The sequence below is a fragment of the Ursus arctos genome, unplaced genomic scaffold (genome assembly GCF_023065955.2).
Source record: "Ursus arctos isolate Adak ecotype North America unplaced genomic scaffold, UrsArc2.0 scaffold_4, whole genome shotgun sequence".
In the NCBI taxonomy this organism is placed as follows: domain Eukaryota; kingdom Metazoa; phylum Chordata; class Mammalia; order Carnivora; family Ursidae; genus Ursus; species Ursus arctos.
Window position 1 is genome coordinate 91,181,268 of NW_026623056.1, and position 16,003 is coordinate 91,197,270.

The 16,003-nt window shown below is 58.1% G+C and overlaps 1 protein-coding gene across 1 annotated transcript in view; it reads left to right on the forward strand.

The window, feature by feature from the left end:
• Positions 1-643: 643 nt before the first annotated feature.
• Positions 644-16,003, forward strand: part of UMODL1 (uromodulin like 1) — a 68,082-nt gene continuing 52,722 nt past the window's right edge. The window contains exons 1-6 of the mRNA XM_057306823.1: positions 644-719; positions 3,102-3,344; positions 9,055-9,216; positions 10,051-10,169; positions 12,671-12,857; positions 14,980-15,120. Coding sequence (XP_057162806.1) covers positions 644-719; positions 3,102-3,344; positions 9,055-9,216; positions 10,051-10,169; positions 12,671-12,857; positions 14,980-15,120 — 928 coding nt within the window. The remainder of the gene's footprint in view (positions 720-3,101; positions 3,345-9,054; positions 9,217-10,050; positions 10,170-12,670; positions 12,858-14,979; positions 15,121-16,003) is intronic.

Sequence of the window (16,003 nt, forward strand, 5' to 3'; positions counted from 1 at the left end):
TGTGTCGACTTTGTGTCGTTTCCCCCTCTGCGTGGTGAGCCGCGTCTCTGTGACGTTGCACCTGCTGCTCTGTAATGATTCACGTTCCCATTCTCCGGGGATGGCTCGCTTCTCCCTGTTACATGCGGACGAGGAACGGACCTCTCTGGACAGTAGCTTCGCGGCCCTCACAGCAGCCCTGGGGGGGAGGTCATGGGGGGAGGGGTATGAACATTTTTATGGCTTTGATCTGTATCGTCCAACTGGGTGAAGGACGCCTTTCTGAATCCACTTTGATGTGCTGCTGTTTTCTCCTGCCAGTTCTCGGCGATAAGGAAAGAGAATACTTTGTGCTTGATGGAGGGAGTCAGATCTGGGTCTGAAACGGGTTTTCTGCGTAACAACGAGATGGGACCTAGTGATGCCAGCTGCCGGTTGGGTGCTGAAAGATGCCATCTGTCTGGAGCTAGAATGGGTTCCCCGAGGGACCCGGCCGTGGTGGCGGCAGGTGTTAACGAGCAGGCATAAGGGACTGTTCGCTCGGAGCACATGCTCTGAAGCCATCATCACCGCCAGCGGCGCCGGGAGCAGAAGGGCCCTTTCTCCAGGCCCCTTTGTGTGGCTGCTCCGGGGAGGCCTGGAGCCGTGTTACCTCAGCCCGACCATGCTCAGGACCCTCTGGCTGGCCTTGCTGGCTCTGGTCAGCGCGGCAGGCCCCGGCCAGGCCAGCGGCTTCACAGGTGAGGGCTCGGAGCTCGGCGTGGGTGAGGCCGGAGGAGCAGGGGGCTCCCGGGGAGCAGGTCTCGTGGGGACGGCGGCCCTGCAAAGGTGCGTCTGCTTTGAGAGGCGACATCAGTTCCATCTTGCCAAACTTTCTGGTAACCACAGAGGAGATGGTGTGTGTGTGCCTCTGAGTCAAGGGGGGCCGGGGGAGTTCACATGCAGATTCTGAGTCAGCGGGTCCGGGGTGGGGCCTGGAACTCTGCATTTCTGCCGCTGGTACAGGTGCTGCCGGCCCGCAGGCCACACCGAGTAGTGAGTTCCTGGAGACTCAGAATCAAAGTCTCCCGAGTCTTGAGTCTCAGGTCTTGGAGGGTTGGAGTCCCCTACTTGCAAGTAGGGGGAGGGACACCCAGAGTGGCCAGGGACCAAATTTCCACCAGTGTGACCCTTGCCTTGGGCCCTGGCTCGAAACTTCTTCCCCTGTCGGGCAGGCTCGGGATTGTGAATTGGACCCCCTCCCTTGGGGCCTGCTAGCTCCCCGCGTCCTCCTCGGTGCATGAAGGTGAAAAGTGGCCAACGGGGCAGTGAGGGACCCCGCGAGGGCACCCAGAGCCTTTGCCAGGCCCATGTTCCTGCGGAGAGCATGTTGGGTTTCTGAAGCCCCGGACTGCAGAGACCTGAGCTTGCAAACCTTTGCAATCATTTCCTTCTGAAATCTGTCTTATTCCGTTGGGAATTCACACAGATCCGCTGTTTCTATGATCAACTTCAGTTAAGCACTGGTTTAAAGTTTTTTTCCCCCCCGGAAGTGGAATTTTGGGTTGTGATTTCTTTCACTTGATTTTTCCTGCGGGATGGGTAACGTGTAAACTGTTCGGCCTCGAGAAGCTGGAGCTGTCAGGAGGTCCCCCTCAAACCTCGCTGTGCCTGTGGGGACACGGGAGCAGAGGATCAGGGCTGCGTCGGGGTTACCCAGCTTCTTGCCCTTCCGGCCACGTACTACCTTCCCAGGCCGAGTTTCATCTACTTAATTCCAGGACATAGTTCGCATCTGACAGATGACAAGATGGGGTCACTGGGAGGGCAGGAAACGTGCTCAGAATCACAAAGCTGGTATTTGGGAACCAACTTCTGATGCCAGGACCACGCTCACTCCAGAGCGTTGTTTCCTGCCTCTGAGACCAGAACCCAGGACCCCCGAGTCCCACGCTGATGGCTCTTAGAAGGATGTAGAATGGGAGGATCTGCTGTAAGGTGTCCCCTCTGGGCTCTGCCGAGAAGCCAGACTTGGAGAGGACCGGGTGGCCTCCGGAGGAATGCAAAAATCAAAGCACAACAAACAGATCCCAAACCAGTTTCAGCGAAGGTGTGCGTGCACGCGTGTGTGCGTGCGTGTGTGTGTGTGTGTGCACGCACTTTTGTGCGCAGGAGGGCTCTGCTGATGCTCAGCTGGGACCTTGTCATGCTCAGATGGAGACGGTGGCTCCCCAGGGGCTGGGAGATGTAACCTTCATTAGTGGTTCGCCTCTCCTCCTAGGTTAAGATGCAAAACAAAATCTAGAGCTCCTTCCCAAATTCTCGGTGCAGGAAGCCTCGGGCTTTGTCCTGTTTGGCACTGTCCCATTGTCATTCACTGAGTGGTCACACTCACCATGGCCACTTCTCCAGTCCCTCAACCATGTGCTATGCAAAGTAAGGCTGCAGGCCCCCTCATCAGCCTGGGCTGCAGGGCTGGCTCAGCCCCGCTTCTCCCCAGGGGTCACCAGCCCCCAGAGTCTCGCTTTCTGCACACTCGTGGGATGCTGTGGAGCCAAAGGAGGGTGTCTTCGGGCCGCCGTCCTGGTGTTGGCAATGCAGATGATTTCTGCTGCTGTCTCAAAGCTCTTTCCAGAAGCTCCTCGGTGAGGGGTACACGCTATGATATGGGGTGCCTACCCCGTGGCTGTACAGTTCCATAAAGCCGAGAGCTCAGAGGTTAAGTATCTGATGATGTAAGGACGGTCAAACCATTCCCTCATCCTGCACCAAGAGCCGGTGAGTGCGCGGAGAGTCCCCTGGGGCTGCCGGTGCTCCGAGGGCAGAGATCTATCTCCTCCCAGCTCCAGAGGCCGAAGTCTTTAGTGCACCGTCAGCCCCGGGGCTGTGGGAAGTGTGGATGGGCCCCAGCTCCAGGCTCTGCAGAGGGGACTTCTGAGCCGGCAGGTCCCCATTACCCTTGACTCCTCGGAGTTCACGCAATTGCCTGACTTCTCAGTGGTCCGGTGGGCAGACTCCGGAGGCTGCTGGTGAGGGAGGTCTCATCTCCCTTGCTCTTGCAGAAGTGGAGGACTGTCTGTCGAGTTGATTCTGGTGTTTTCTTCTTCGCTGTGTCTTCCGTCCCTCCTCCCACCCCCTCACAGAAAAAGGCCTTTCCTTGCTGAGCTTCCCGCTGTGCGAGTACAGCGTGACCCGAAAGGTCCCGAAGGTGGAGGCTGTCCAGACATCACACGTGACCTCCGTTCCCTGCGGAGGGTGGGTCCCGTGGAGGCGGTGCCCCAAGACAGTTTACAGAACCCAGTACCTGGCCGTGGAGGTCTGCGAGTCCAGGAACGTGACCGACTGCTGTGCGGGTTACGAGCAGCTGGGCCTCTACTGCGTCCTGCATAAGTCCGGGGCGGCCGGTGGGCGGGGGGCCCCGGGACCCCAATGAGACTCAGGCACTGTTCGCACCGTTAGCCCTTCTGGAACAATGGTTCTCAAGCTAGAGCGTGCATCAGGATGGTCTGGAGGGCTTGCCCAAGCGTGGTTCGCCGGCCCAGACCCCGATCTCGAAACCAGTGGGTCGGGGTGCAGCACAAGTTCCAGCTGGTCCTGATGCTCTGGGGCCCCCCTTGGAGAACCTCTGTTTTGGAGCAGTGGCTCTCAGACCTGACTGCACACTGAAGGCCCCTGGGCAGCTTTAAAAACACTAATGGGTGGCTGTGGTCCTCAGAGAAGGTGATGAAATTGGTCTGGGGCACTGGGATTTTTTAAAGCTCCCGAGTGATTTGAACACACAGCTGAGTTTGAGAACGAGCATTGCGATCTCTTCTATATCGGTGGAGATCTTTCGTTTTTTAAAAAGCTGTCGTGGAATGCTTCCTTCAACTGAAATCCTAATCTCAGCCCCCATGTGTGAAAGAGAGGGAAAGGTCCCCTCCGCCCCCCAAACTGCCCAGGGGCCCCGAGCGCTCTTCCTCCGTCAGGGCTGTTTGGAAGATGCTTGAGGCAGTTCCCTGGAGGACCAGTGTGGCTGTGCCCAGCCAGTGTGTGAGGCCGGGGGGCTGGGCTTTGCAACATTCAGAGCTCGGCCTCTTGACATGGAGGGAACTTTCCAGAAGACCTCTTCCAGGGAAAGGATGCATGTGTGTGGGTGTGGGTGGTGGTGCTGGTTAAATCTGAGTCAATACCAGTTCTAAAATGAGTTTCTGAGCTGCCAGACGGTCTCCCCGCCCCCACCCTGTCATGGAGGGGAAGTGGGAAGGGTGGAGCCCCAGTGAGTTTCGGGGCCACCCCTAGAAATGAAGGGCTGCTGCCTCCAGAGTGCACAAAGCCTCCATCCAGGGCCCGGGAGGGGCACCCATGCAACCTGTCCCCGCCCCGAGGCCGGGACGCTGCACACCAGGGGCGCCGGCCCCCTCCGCAGCCGGCGGCTACAGGATGTAGTTGGTGCAGCTGCTGAGAAGACTGTGTGGGCTTGGTGCCCTGAGTCATCCTGAGTGTGCCTCCCTCAGGCCCCCGGAGCCACCTCACAGAGGACAGAGATGGCTGACACGTCCCACTGACCCCGTTCAGAGGGTCACACACACAGATGAGCCTTCAAATGACACCACTATCACCGAGGCCGCCACCACCATAAAAACCTCAGGGCCCACAGCCTGCTGCCAGCTCCGTGTTCCCACTTGTTCCCTGAGGGCGCCCTTGCAGGGTGGGGCTGTCCCCTGCGGTCCTGCCAGGGGCTGGAGCTAAGGAGTCCCTTCCTGTGCAGACACTGGCTCCCTTTCCACTTTCCTTGTCTCCAAGGGCCATGTGCACAAAGGAAGTGCTTCCTGGGAGCACCTGTCTTCCGGGGCTGGTGGGGGTCCCAGTGTTGGGGAGAGCTCAGGCCACCACACCTTGGTGTGGGGGTCAGGATCGGGGTTCGGGGGATGGTGGATGCCGCCCTGTCCTGTCCAGTTTCACCTGCAAAGGCCACTCTCTTCCCACCTGCTCGCTGCCGCTGTGAGGTCACTTGACTAGTGAGGTCACCTGTCCAGAGGAGCCCCCCGGAGCGTCTGAGCACCCCGCCCCCACGCCGACTGGTGCCTTTCTGTCAGGCTGCTGCCCCGTTGTGCTAAGGCAGTGAATTCTCACGGGAGGGGGAGGGCTGGTGTCCCCTGTCCACCACCTGCTGCTCTCCTTCCTTGCCTTCCACAAGCCAGCCCCCAGGAAATGCCTCTCGTGGGACGTCAGCCCCGCTTTTGGAGTGTTGGCACCTTTAATTAGGAACTCACCAGGTGTGGAGAGGGCCAGAACATTCTAGTTAGAGAGCCCCACAGGCAGGGCTCTCTGGGGGAACTGCTGGTAATGGTGTGGCTGGTGTAGGGAGGGGGAGGCGGTGGCGGGGGACACACGGGGAGCAAGAAAGGGGGACTCCCCTGGAGGACGAGAGGCCCCTGTGAGGTGGCTGAGTGTGGTGGGGGTCCCCCTTGGGCCCCAGAGAGTCGTTCTAGTAGCCGTGTGGAGAGGAGCCCAGAAGGAAGGAGAAGAGGACCTTCACTGCATATGCCCTTTATGACAGGCCAGCCAGGCAGGTTCTAGGTCACTGACGGCCGGGAGAACACCCCCCCATGCAGATGGGGTCACAGACCTGGGGGTGAGCAGGTGCCTTGACCAAGGTGGCACAGACTTGGGCTGGGTCTCCCCAACCCCTGGTTGGATTTGGTTGGTGGCATTTGAGGGAGGGGGCCGTGGTGGGGGTGGGGGTGGGGGAGGGGCGGAGATGGGAGGGGCAGGGCACGTAGCTTGGGTCTCTTTCCCAGCAAGGGCCCTGCTTGGTGCGAGGGCCCGGTGTGACACCGCAGCTGCCACGGGGCCTTGTGTGGGGCAGCACCACCCCGTGCACTCTTTGCTCGGCTCCTTTGATCAAAGCTCGTTCACAGGTGCCAGTGACAGCCTGGCTCTTTGGAACAGGAAGTGAGAAGAAGTCTCGCTGCTTGGTTTGCCCAGAATGAGATAGGGGCCGGCCCCTGTGGTAGCCACGGGGCACAGCCTGGGAATTTGGGGAGGACCGGAGGGTAGAGGGTACTCTTCCCGCCCAGTGGGGGGTGACCCGCATCTCGGCAATGGGTTTTCTCAGCTGGGAAATGGGTTTTCTCGGCTGGGAGTCTTACCCCCGGGCAGCCACGAACCCCCAGACTGGCTGGCTCTGTCCCCTCCCACTCGGCAACCGACCTTCTAAAAAGGGAAGGCAGTTATGAGCACACACGTGATGTTCTCTTCAGTCTAGATAGAGGACTTTTTCCATTTTTTTTAAAGTCCAGCATTGGGGAAACAATGATAAGTCATACATTACTTGACTTAAATGTATCATCAATATAATTACAAAAGTGAATACATGAGCCAGGCAGAAAATCTGGAAACACAGGAAAGAACAAAGAGAAATTAGCCATATGCCCACTGCCCACACACAACCACGGTCGATATTCTCCTGTAGCCCCCGTGCAGGGCAGACGTTCTAGAAACACGTGGTCACCCTGACCGGGATTCTTCGTACCATATTCTTCCCACTTAGCATTTCATCTGGAACGTCGTTCCTGTCAATAGATACTATGCGCAGCGTGATGTAATGGCCGCGTGGCATTACGTCCTAGGCACGGATATAGCAGCACTGATGAAGCGAGCCCCTACCAGTGATCGTCTAGCTGCTTCCAACGTTTCGTTAGTATAAATAACGCGGTGATGAGTATCGTATGGTACAAACACTGCTGTGCACGGTGGGATGATTCACTCGCCGTGAATTCCTACGAGCGTCTCAGCCGATACTCACCCACTATGGTGACAGCGCTGATTTCCACAGGCTCATCATCTGGGGGGTCCGGGACCCCATGGGGCCAGGAGGCTCCCCCAGCGGGTGACCAGGACCCCTCTGGGGAAGGAGGGGGGGGCGGGAACCATGATTCCAGAGCCGGTCAGATGCGCAGCCCTGGGGAGAGACGTCAGGGCCTCTGTCCCGACGGAAACCTCCGGGCCGTCTCGCTGACCTGTGACTAACCTTGGGTTGCCAGGCTCTGGGCAGCCCTGTTTCATTGTTTGGGCTGAGTTCGTGGAAGGAGAAGCAGATTTTTGACTTTCCACCAAGCTGGAACTGTTGACTGTTCTCTTGGGCTCTCAGTAAGCAGTCGGGCTCCAAGGACGGAGGGGGAACGCCAGCATCAAGATGAACTTTAACTTGAAATCACTTCTGTTGTGATCAGGCAACCATTTTTGGAAGCCAGTTTTTCTTGGTGGCCTGTATTTCTTTTCATGTAAATAAACCTCTTAGTTCAGAGTAGTTGCAGATTTAGAGAGGTGGTAGAGATGGCAGATGGTTCGCATAGCCCTCCCCTGCTCCCCTGATGGTGGCGCTTCCGTCACCATGGTGCATCTGCCCCAACGAAAGAACCAACGTCGTGTACCACCATTAGTTCAACCTCACGCTTTATTTGGATTTTACTTTTTTCCCCCCCTAGTGTCATTTTTTTGTCCTGGGAGCCCACCTTACATCTAATCTCATGTCTCCTTAGCCTGTTGGTTTTTGCACTGGGAGGGAAGGCAATGACCTTGAGGTCCTTGAGCACTGGCCCTACAGGGATGCTGGCATTTCCACCGCAGCAAGGATCTCCCGCTGCACCACATGCCCTTGTTCCATGCCCCCAGAGCCAGCCCCCACGGGGCAGCGTCTCCAGGACTTCACATGTCGGAATAGGCACCTGGGAGGGAGTCCCAGACAGCGCGCAGAGGAAAATGGTATTGAGGCTGAACGTCGAGCCCCCGCTCAGCAGGTCGCACGGCAGTGGCCGGCCTGGCTCTGTGAGGAGAGCGAACGCAGACCCCTCCTCTGGGCAGTTTTGGCTTTCTCCTCTCCTCCTTGGCTGGCACAGCTGCCCCAGGTGATGCGCTCCCAGCACTAGGAGGGGCCCCACCTTCTTGCGGTCTGTGGAGCATTCTGCGGAGACCCTGGGGGAAGCCAGGGAGGCTGTCCCTGGGACGGCAGCCCCTTCCACGTGGGACCCCATGCGTCTCCCAGGGACTAACCTTCCCCACCCTTGTGGGACACTCGCAGAGTGTGGTCACCTGCTGACCGCTTCTCCTTTCCCTGGAGGCTGGAGGGCCTGGAATGGCACTTCCAAAGGTCCGGTAGGGTGTGGGGCTTCAGACGAATCTGGGCAGAGCCGTATGCACTTGCCTGACACCCAGGGTAGCTGGAGCCCTCATCCCTGGGGTGGGTGACAGGAAGGCTGCGGATCATGCAGGCCCTTCCCCCGACGCCTGTGCCCCTCCCTCCTGTCCCTAGCCTCCTCGAGCTCCCGGCTGCTGGGCTCCCTTCGTCTGCTGCTGTCCTGAGCCCAGCTGCCCCTCTGGGTGTGCAGCCCTGCAGACCGCTGTGGGTCCTGCCACAGGAGCACCCCCAGCAGAGCCCCCACCGCCAGGACAGCACCCCGGCTTCCCCAGGGTCAGGTTCTTCTCCCTGCTCTTGAGCTTTCCACCACCCTGAGCGCCAGCACCATGACTCCTGGCCAATCCCCATGAGCCCACGGATTCTCTGGTAGTTTTGCTGCATCTCGGTCCCCAAAAGCCCTTTTCTTCAAAAGCCCACCATGTCTCTGCCACTCCCGGGCTTGGTTTCTCTAAGTCTGTGTGCATACTGGCCTTGCCCGCTGGAATCTAAGTGTCCCGAAGGCAGGGACTTTGCCGCTGGCCCCCTGCTGGATCCTGGGCACCTACCACATGCCTGGCACATAGTAGGCGCTCAATAAATATTGAATGAGTGAGCTATGGGGACACAGAGCAGCAAGGGGGTCTCTAAGTGGGGGAGGGGTGGAGCCCCTGCACCTGGCCTAGAAAGAAGGGGACACCAAGCACCCCAGCTCACACTGTCCTCCTTCCAGGAAAGATGATTAAACTGTATTCAAGTCAGAGCAAACGGCCCTGGACAGTGCTCTGAAGGACGTGCGTGGTGAGGTGATGCCCAGACCAGGACATGGCCCTTGAGCAGGTCGTGCTGCGTGTCTCTAGGAACACAGATGGAATCCAGTGTCTGGAACACCAGTGCTTGTGGGCAACATCATTGATTGCTAATCACTTTCCCCTCAGCTCTGAATCAGTCCAGGGAGTTTGCCTCGAGACCTGGGGTCTGCCCGATGGTGGGGCCGGAAGCACCCGCCTCACCATGCATCCTGGACACAGACTGCCCGGGACTTCGGAAGTGCTGCCCCTCATCCCGGGGCCACCACTGCGTGGCTCCTGCCCCCCGAGGTAGGGTTGAAGCCCTGGGCTAGGTGAAGGTTGGGTGGGTGGGTTTCCAGAAGCAGCAGCTTGGTTTTACAGAGAGCCTACAGCCGTGTGCATGGGCGCATTCCACTCCTGGGTGATGTCTGTGTCGAAATCTGGCCACTGAAATCTCAGGGCGAGGAGTGCTCCCAGGTGCTCCAAGGAAGGAGGATATTCTTGGAAGAGCGTTGACTGCAATCTTCCCGGTGTGCTGGAGAAGCCAGGGGTCGGGGTGGTGCCTGTTGGAAGCTGAGCTGTGTCCTAGTGAGGAGACGTACAGTTGGCGGCTGGGGGCTCCTGCAGCACCTCAGGGACCGAGGTCATTCTCCGAGCACTGGTTTGGCGGGTCTGCAGCCTGGCCTGCAGTATGCACGTGTCTGGTCTGGAAAGTTCTGCTCTTGACTATGGCCTGCTCCCAGGAGAAGAGGTTGGTCAAGGTTCAGAACTAAGGAAATATATATAAATAATGTATATACATCATACGGGATATACGTTATAATGCTATAGTGTCAGCATAGTGTCCTGTTAGTGCAGCATAATGTAATAATACACACAATGTGCAATGGAAGATATTACATCCCATATAACATGCATCAATCATACTACTACATTATACGTTATATTATATATAATATAGACAATATTACCTGGCCTACGTTATATACAATAGGATAGTATACAGAGCACGTAAGGAGAAGGAGGGGCAGCAGGTGGGGGAAGTGTGCCACACTGTTCCTGGCAGCGGATTACTTGATGGGAGCCTCTGTTGGCCCCAGCCCATCCCAGGCCCGTTGCTCATCAGAATGTGTCCTCGTGCAGCTCCAGAGAGCCCGGTGACCTTCTGGTACCAGGTGACTGTCCTGGTGAAAATGGACTTCAAGGAGCTCGAGGCGGTGGACCCCAGACTCCTGGACCACATGCGGCTTCTGCACTCCATGGTAGGCGGGGAGGACAGGGGGCTGGTCCGGGCGCCTCTCCAGGGCAGGCTGCCCGGGCTGACTCCGGGGGAGGCACTGGGTGGGAACAGAGGGTTGGGGTGGGGGGTTCCACAAGTGACGCCAACATGGCTGACTCTGAACTAAATGTGAATCCTTCAGCGTGGCTTGCCGCGTTCTGAGGTAGCGGCATCGTAAGCTACCCCATCACCATGTGGAGCACGGAACCCGTAAGCTTTTAGTTTAGACAGAAGGGTGCCGCAGTGTAGACGGCCTAGGCCCCAGAGCTGTGCCCTTGCTAACCTCACTCAAGATCCCTGAGGTTCTAGCCTCCACCCCGTGGAGCTCTGCAGGCCTCCTGGGACGTGCCGGGCAGGGGCTTCTTGATGCGGGGTCTCCACTTGGGCACGATCCACATTTGGGGTGGGGTGGCTCTTCTTTGTGGGGGCTCCCTGTCATCACAGGGTTTCCACAGTATCCTGGCCTCCACGCACAGGAAGCCAGAAACATTCCCCGCTGCGACAACCAGAACTGTCTCTAGATGTGGCCGCATGTTCCCTGAGGAGAGCCCCCCGCTGCGGACACAGCTCGCAGAGCCTTCTCATGGAGCCTCCCTACGCTGCATGGCTCCACCCATGCTGGGAGCCCCGCGGCGGCAGGGCCTGGCTCCTCACCCCGGGCGGCTCTCTCCTGGGGGACAGTCTGACCTCAGGGCCGGCTTTATGGGTGACTGACCCGTACAGTCACCCCATGAATAGAAGGTCCTCACCCTTGGCTTGATGTTCAACTGCTGCTTCGTGACCCGTTGGATAATTCTTGAACAAGGGGCCCCGCGTTTTCCTTCTACACTGAGCCGGGCACAAGATGTGGCTGGTCCCGCCCGACCTTTAGAGCTCATAGATGTGTCCCATCTGCGACTGGGGGTCACAGGGTCAGTCACAGAGCAGGGCCCTTCCTTGATGTGTGGCCCACAGGCAGGGGCAGCCCCAGGACAGATGGCACTCACACTTATATTGTCTGGGCTGTCCAGGAAAGCAGCTAGACAGGTGTTCCAGGACGTCACCTTCCCCTGGAGGCCTCCTTAACTGTCCCAACCGAAAGGGATTTTTGTCTCTTTTTGGCTTGTTGAGGGCTGGGGCTGCCCCATTGGCTAGTCAGAACACTGCTCTGAAGCAAGACTGCCTGGCAAATTCCAACACTGCCGCTTGTTGCTGTGTGACCTTGGGCAAGTTACTTCACCTCTCTGGGCCTCTGACGCCTCCATTAAATCAGAATACTCATCCTCCCACCTGAGATAGGGCTCTGTGGTTTAAACAGTACATGTAAGGAGCTTATAGCGGTGCCGACAATGCGGGCTCTGAGTTGCGGTTGTTGGTATTCTAAATTTTATTGTCCCGGGTCCCCCCCTTCCCTCTTCATGCGCGTGGGTGTTGCTCCTCCAGGAAGACTGTTCCCTCCTGCAGGGGTCCTGCCTCCCACGCGCTCCGCTGCCGCCGGCGCTGGGCACCCTGACTGCGGATCCCCACGAGGCCAGGAGCCCAAGGCGCCCTCTTCTGCCGCCCCCATGGCCAGCTCTGTCTCCCCGGGGAGGAAGGGGTTTTGGGTCTGCCAGGGAGACTGGCTCTAGTGCCCTCCAAAGTGCCTTTCTGCTTTCTCGGGAGACCCGGGGCTTTGCTGGCGGAGCCTGCTCTGGTGATGCCGACGCTGTCTTGGAATCTGGAGATACCAGGAGGGGGAAAGAAGAATTCGTACGAATTAAGAAAAGAGAGCTTTAAGCCTCAAAAACAAAACAGAAAGCAAAACCCGGGCGTGCAGGACAGCAGACGGTGGTTTCTGCCTACTTCTGATTCCACATCTCCCTCCAGGCGACGGTGGGCTGGGGTCCTGGGGGGCCAGGGGTTTTCCTTGGGCGGCCGGGACACAGCGCCGGGACACAGCACCGCGGGTGCAGGGCTCGCACCGCACACGTTTCTCCCGCACGTCCGGAATGACACAGTCTGGAAGCGGGGCGCGGGCAGGGCGGGCTCCTGCCGACGGCTGCGCGGGGAGAGTCTGTCCCAGGCCCCGTGCCCGGGCGCGTCGGGTCTGTGTCTGTGACCAGAGCTCCTTGCGGAAGGGCACGAGTCCCACCGGACAGAAACCCACCCCAATGACCGCCTTATAACTAACGACACCTGCAATGACCCTACTTCAAATAAGGTCCCACTCCGAGGCTCCGGGGATCAGGACTCCAACGCTGGCGTTTCTTGAAGGGCCCACAACGCAACCGTCACAACTGCTAAAGTATTTACGATCTGGTTTGTAGGACTTCTACCGGGATGATGAAGAGAAACATCGCAGAGGGTTTTTTCTGCGGAGCACAATGGCGTGCGCGTGCGCGTGCGTGCGTGCGCGCGTACGCGCGCCCCTGGGCGTGCGATTAGTCTTTCCTTTTCCGGCCTCAGTCTCCCTGTCCGTCTGATGGGTGCCGGGCCACGAGTGACGCTCTGACTCTGGCCTCACAGGTCGCCAACGCCTTGCAGCCGCTGCGCCCCGCTGTCCACCACCTGCAGTCAGCCCGCGGGGACACCGCCAGCACGGTGTCACGGCTGCTGCTGGGCCTGCCCCGGCCGGCGCCGCTGGCCCACGTCTCCGCGATGCTGGACGAGGTCGTGAAGCGCGTCTATGAAGTGATCAACATCCAGGTGCAAGGTACTGCTTTCCTTCGGTCCCCTCCGTGGGGGGTGGGGTGGGGGCTGCAGGAACCATCCGGCGGGGGAGGGTAGGTCTGACCTGCTTTTAGCTCATTCTGGCCCAAACCAAGTTGAAACCCTGAGCTCCAAGGTGAAGGTTTTGAGAAAGGTTTTTGTTTGTTTTTTTAAAGATTTATTTATTTATTTATTTGACAGAGAGAGACAGCCAGCGAGAGAGGGAACACGGGCAGGGGGAGTGGGAGAGGGAGAAGCAGGCTCCCAGCGGAGGAGCCCGATGCAGGGCTTGATCCCAGGACCCCAGGACCCCAGGATCACGCCCTGAGCCGAAGGCAGACACTTAACGACTGAGCCACCCAGGCGCCCCATGTTTTTGGGCTTTTTTTAAGATTTATTTATTTACGAGACAGGGAGAAAGCACAAGTGGAGGGAGGGGCAGAGGAAAAGGGAGATTCTTTAAGCAGACTCTCTGCTGAGTGTGGAGACTGACTTGGGGCTCAATCCCACGACCCCAAGATCATGACCTGAGCCGAAACCAAGAGTTGGACGCTCAACCGACGGAGCCCCCCAGGCGCCCTGAGAAGGCTTTTGCACCGATATTGCCCTTCCCTTGGCTCGCTCCCTCCGGGTCCCCTCCACACCGTCCCACCCTGGATTGCCTTTCCACTCCAGTGCTGGTGAGCATGTCCCAGAACAGCTAAACCACTTTCTCTGCAGTTCTTGGGTCCCCAACCTTCCCTCTTGCCTTTCCCCACCTTCACCAATGACACCCTTGGCCCTAGGAGGCCCGTTTAGCAGAACTGCCCAACACTGAACTTGGTAAAGCACACAGAGCTGGTCTTGTTTCTGGAAGGAATTACCTGGTCATTGTCTTTTTTGGGGGGATCTTTGTCGGGGTCAGCAAACTTTTTCTGGAAAGGGCCATACAGTACAGAGTTTTGGCTGTGGGCCCCCATGGCCTTGGTCTCAACGGCTCAGCTCTGCTCTTGTGCTGAAAGCAGCCGTGGACAGTGTGTGAGCGAAGCCTGGGCTCTGGGGAACGTTCTTGTCCACAGCGGGAGGCAGCTGCACTTGCCGCTCCCTGGGCCGAGGGAGGATGGTTTCTCTTGCTGGTGGAGCTTCTGTGACACTGACGGTCACATGCAAAGGGGGTGTGCCAGCGTCTGGAGCCCAGCGATTGCATTTTACTCCCTTCAGAATCCACAGATGTTCTTGAAGACCAGACTGAGCCGTGCCAGTAAGGGAAGGGGGCTGTCTTGTCTGTTCTGATGAGGCCCCCATCAGAGACCATGGGAGCGCACCTGTAGCGAGCAGGTCGGGATTCGGACCCGAGGCAGCGAGTGAGGATGCACGAGCAGGGGAGCCCGGCCATCTCGTAGGGGGTGTTGGGGAATCTACTAGAGGACAGTTGGGGGAGAATCTAAGGAAATGGGACTTCATTCTACGTTGGACCCTCTTGGAGAGCGGGCGCAATGTTAAGACTGGGTGTCTCAGCAAGTCTTGTCTAAAAGGAGGGGACCGCCAGCACAAAGATAAGCCATAATTGGTAAAGAACTAACAGTCACTCGTTTGGCCAAGCGAGTGGGGTGGTGGTTTGCAGGTGACTCGGTGTCTGTGTTTCCTTTCCAGCTTAGGTAAAATTGTGACGTGGCCTTGCTTTGTTTCATTTTATCCTGGTAGTGAAGCACCCTTGTCTGGGCTGGTGTCCTGCCAGACTGTGCGACTGTTACAGGAGAGTGACAGGGCTCTTCTGAACACCAGGGGAGGCTCCATTCTCTTTCTGGTCCAGAGAACTGCCCGTCCACAAGGTTTATTCTTGGGCAGGAGTTTCAGACCCCATCATTTCATGACCCTTCAGACTCGCTGGTGGCAGCAGCTCCCCCCGCCCGCCCAGCACATGGCGCTATAAAGTGGGGGTGCCGCATGCCTGAGACGTGGGCCACCGGCATGGGTGAAGGCACCTTGCGGGCCCAGGGGCTCTCTAAGACAGGGCTCCAGAAGTTACCCTGGGACCACTGCCCAAGCCACTTCTTCAGCCCGCGTGACGCCTATCTGGAGGTTAACGCGAATGACTAGGTGGTTCGGGCTGTGTTGAGTGGCTCACCTACTCCTCTTTTCCATAGATGTCGACGAGTGCGTCATCGAGGAGCTCAGTGCCTGCTCTGGGAGAGAGCAGTGTTTGAACGTGGAGGGCTCATCCCAGTGCACCTGTCACCCCGAGCCGCCGGCCTCGGCTCCCCAAAAGCTGAACCACACGTGTGGAGGTGAGCAACCGGGCCCTCCCAGCTGGGGGAGGCATGGCCGAAGGGGATCTGCTCAGGCTAAATGGTCCACAGGCCACAGAGATCCTCGTGCCTTGCAGAGACGGCATGACTGGCTCGTGTTCCGAGGAGAGCCGCTTAGTTCTTTCCTGCGTACTGGATCACATAGAGAGCTCTTCTTGCACTCGTCCTTGGAGTTAGTGAATGTTCGTCTATGTGCTGTCCACTGCGCTGGATGCTGGTAGTAGAAACATGTACAAATAGGTCACAACCTTTGCTCTTGGGGAACTCAGTAGAGAGCACACCAGATGCTTTCCAGGCTTGGCGTGCTAGGAAGATGCCTATATAGCTTATTGCTTAAATTGGGACCCTTCCGAGAGTGAAGGGGACGTGATCAATACTTAGGCTGGAGCGATCTGGACTGTCCCTGTGACCACAGGGTCGACCTAGATGACACCGACAAGCAAATGGCTAGCTCTGGTCCAGGCAGGTCAGGGGACGTGACGGGTGTGTACCGGGCGCTGGGTCTATGTGTTTGGCTTCTGCCTTCAAGGGGCTTCTAGTAAGGAGTGGCTGCGTTTTGAAATTGCTATGGCATCCGTCAGCAGAGCGCTGGAATCTGGGGGCGGAAGGTGGTGTGGAGAGGTGGAATCCAGGTATCCATTGGAAATAAGCCCTTGGGACTTGCTGATAAATTCGATGGAGGAGACGAAGGGGGATAAGGCAGCACGACCACGTCCTGGTTGAACCGTGAACACGTGGTGATGCCCGGGTGAGTCTGGGTGGCGAGGGTTATCGGCATTGTCTTCGATGATGGTAGTTTAAAGTGAGATGGGGATGGAATCACGGGTCCATGCCAGGTGCTGACGGAGCTGGATGTTTGGTG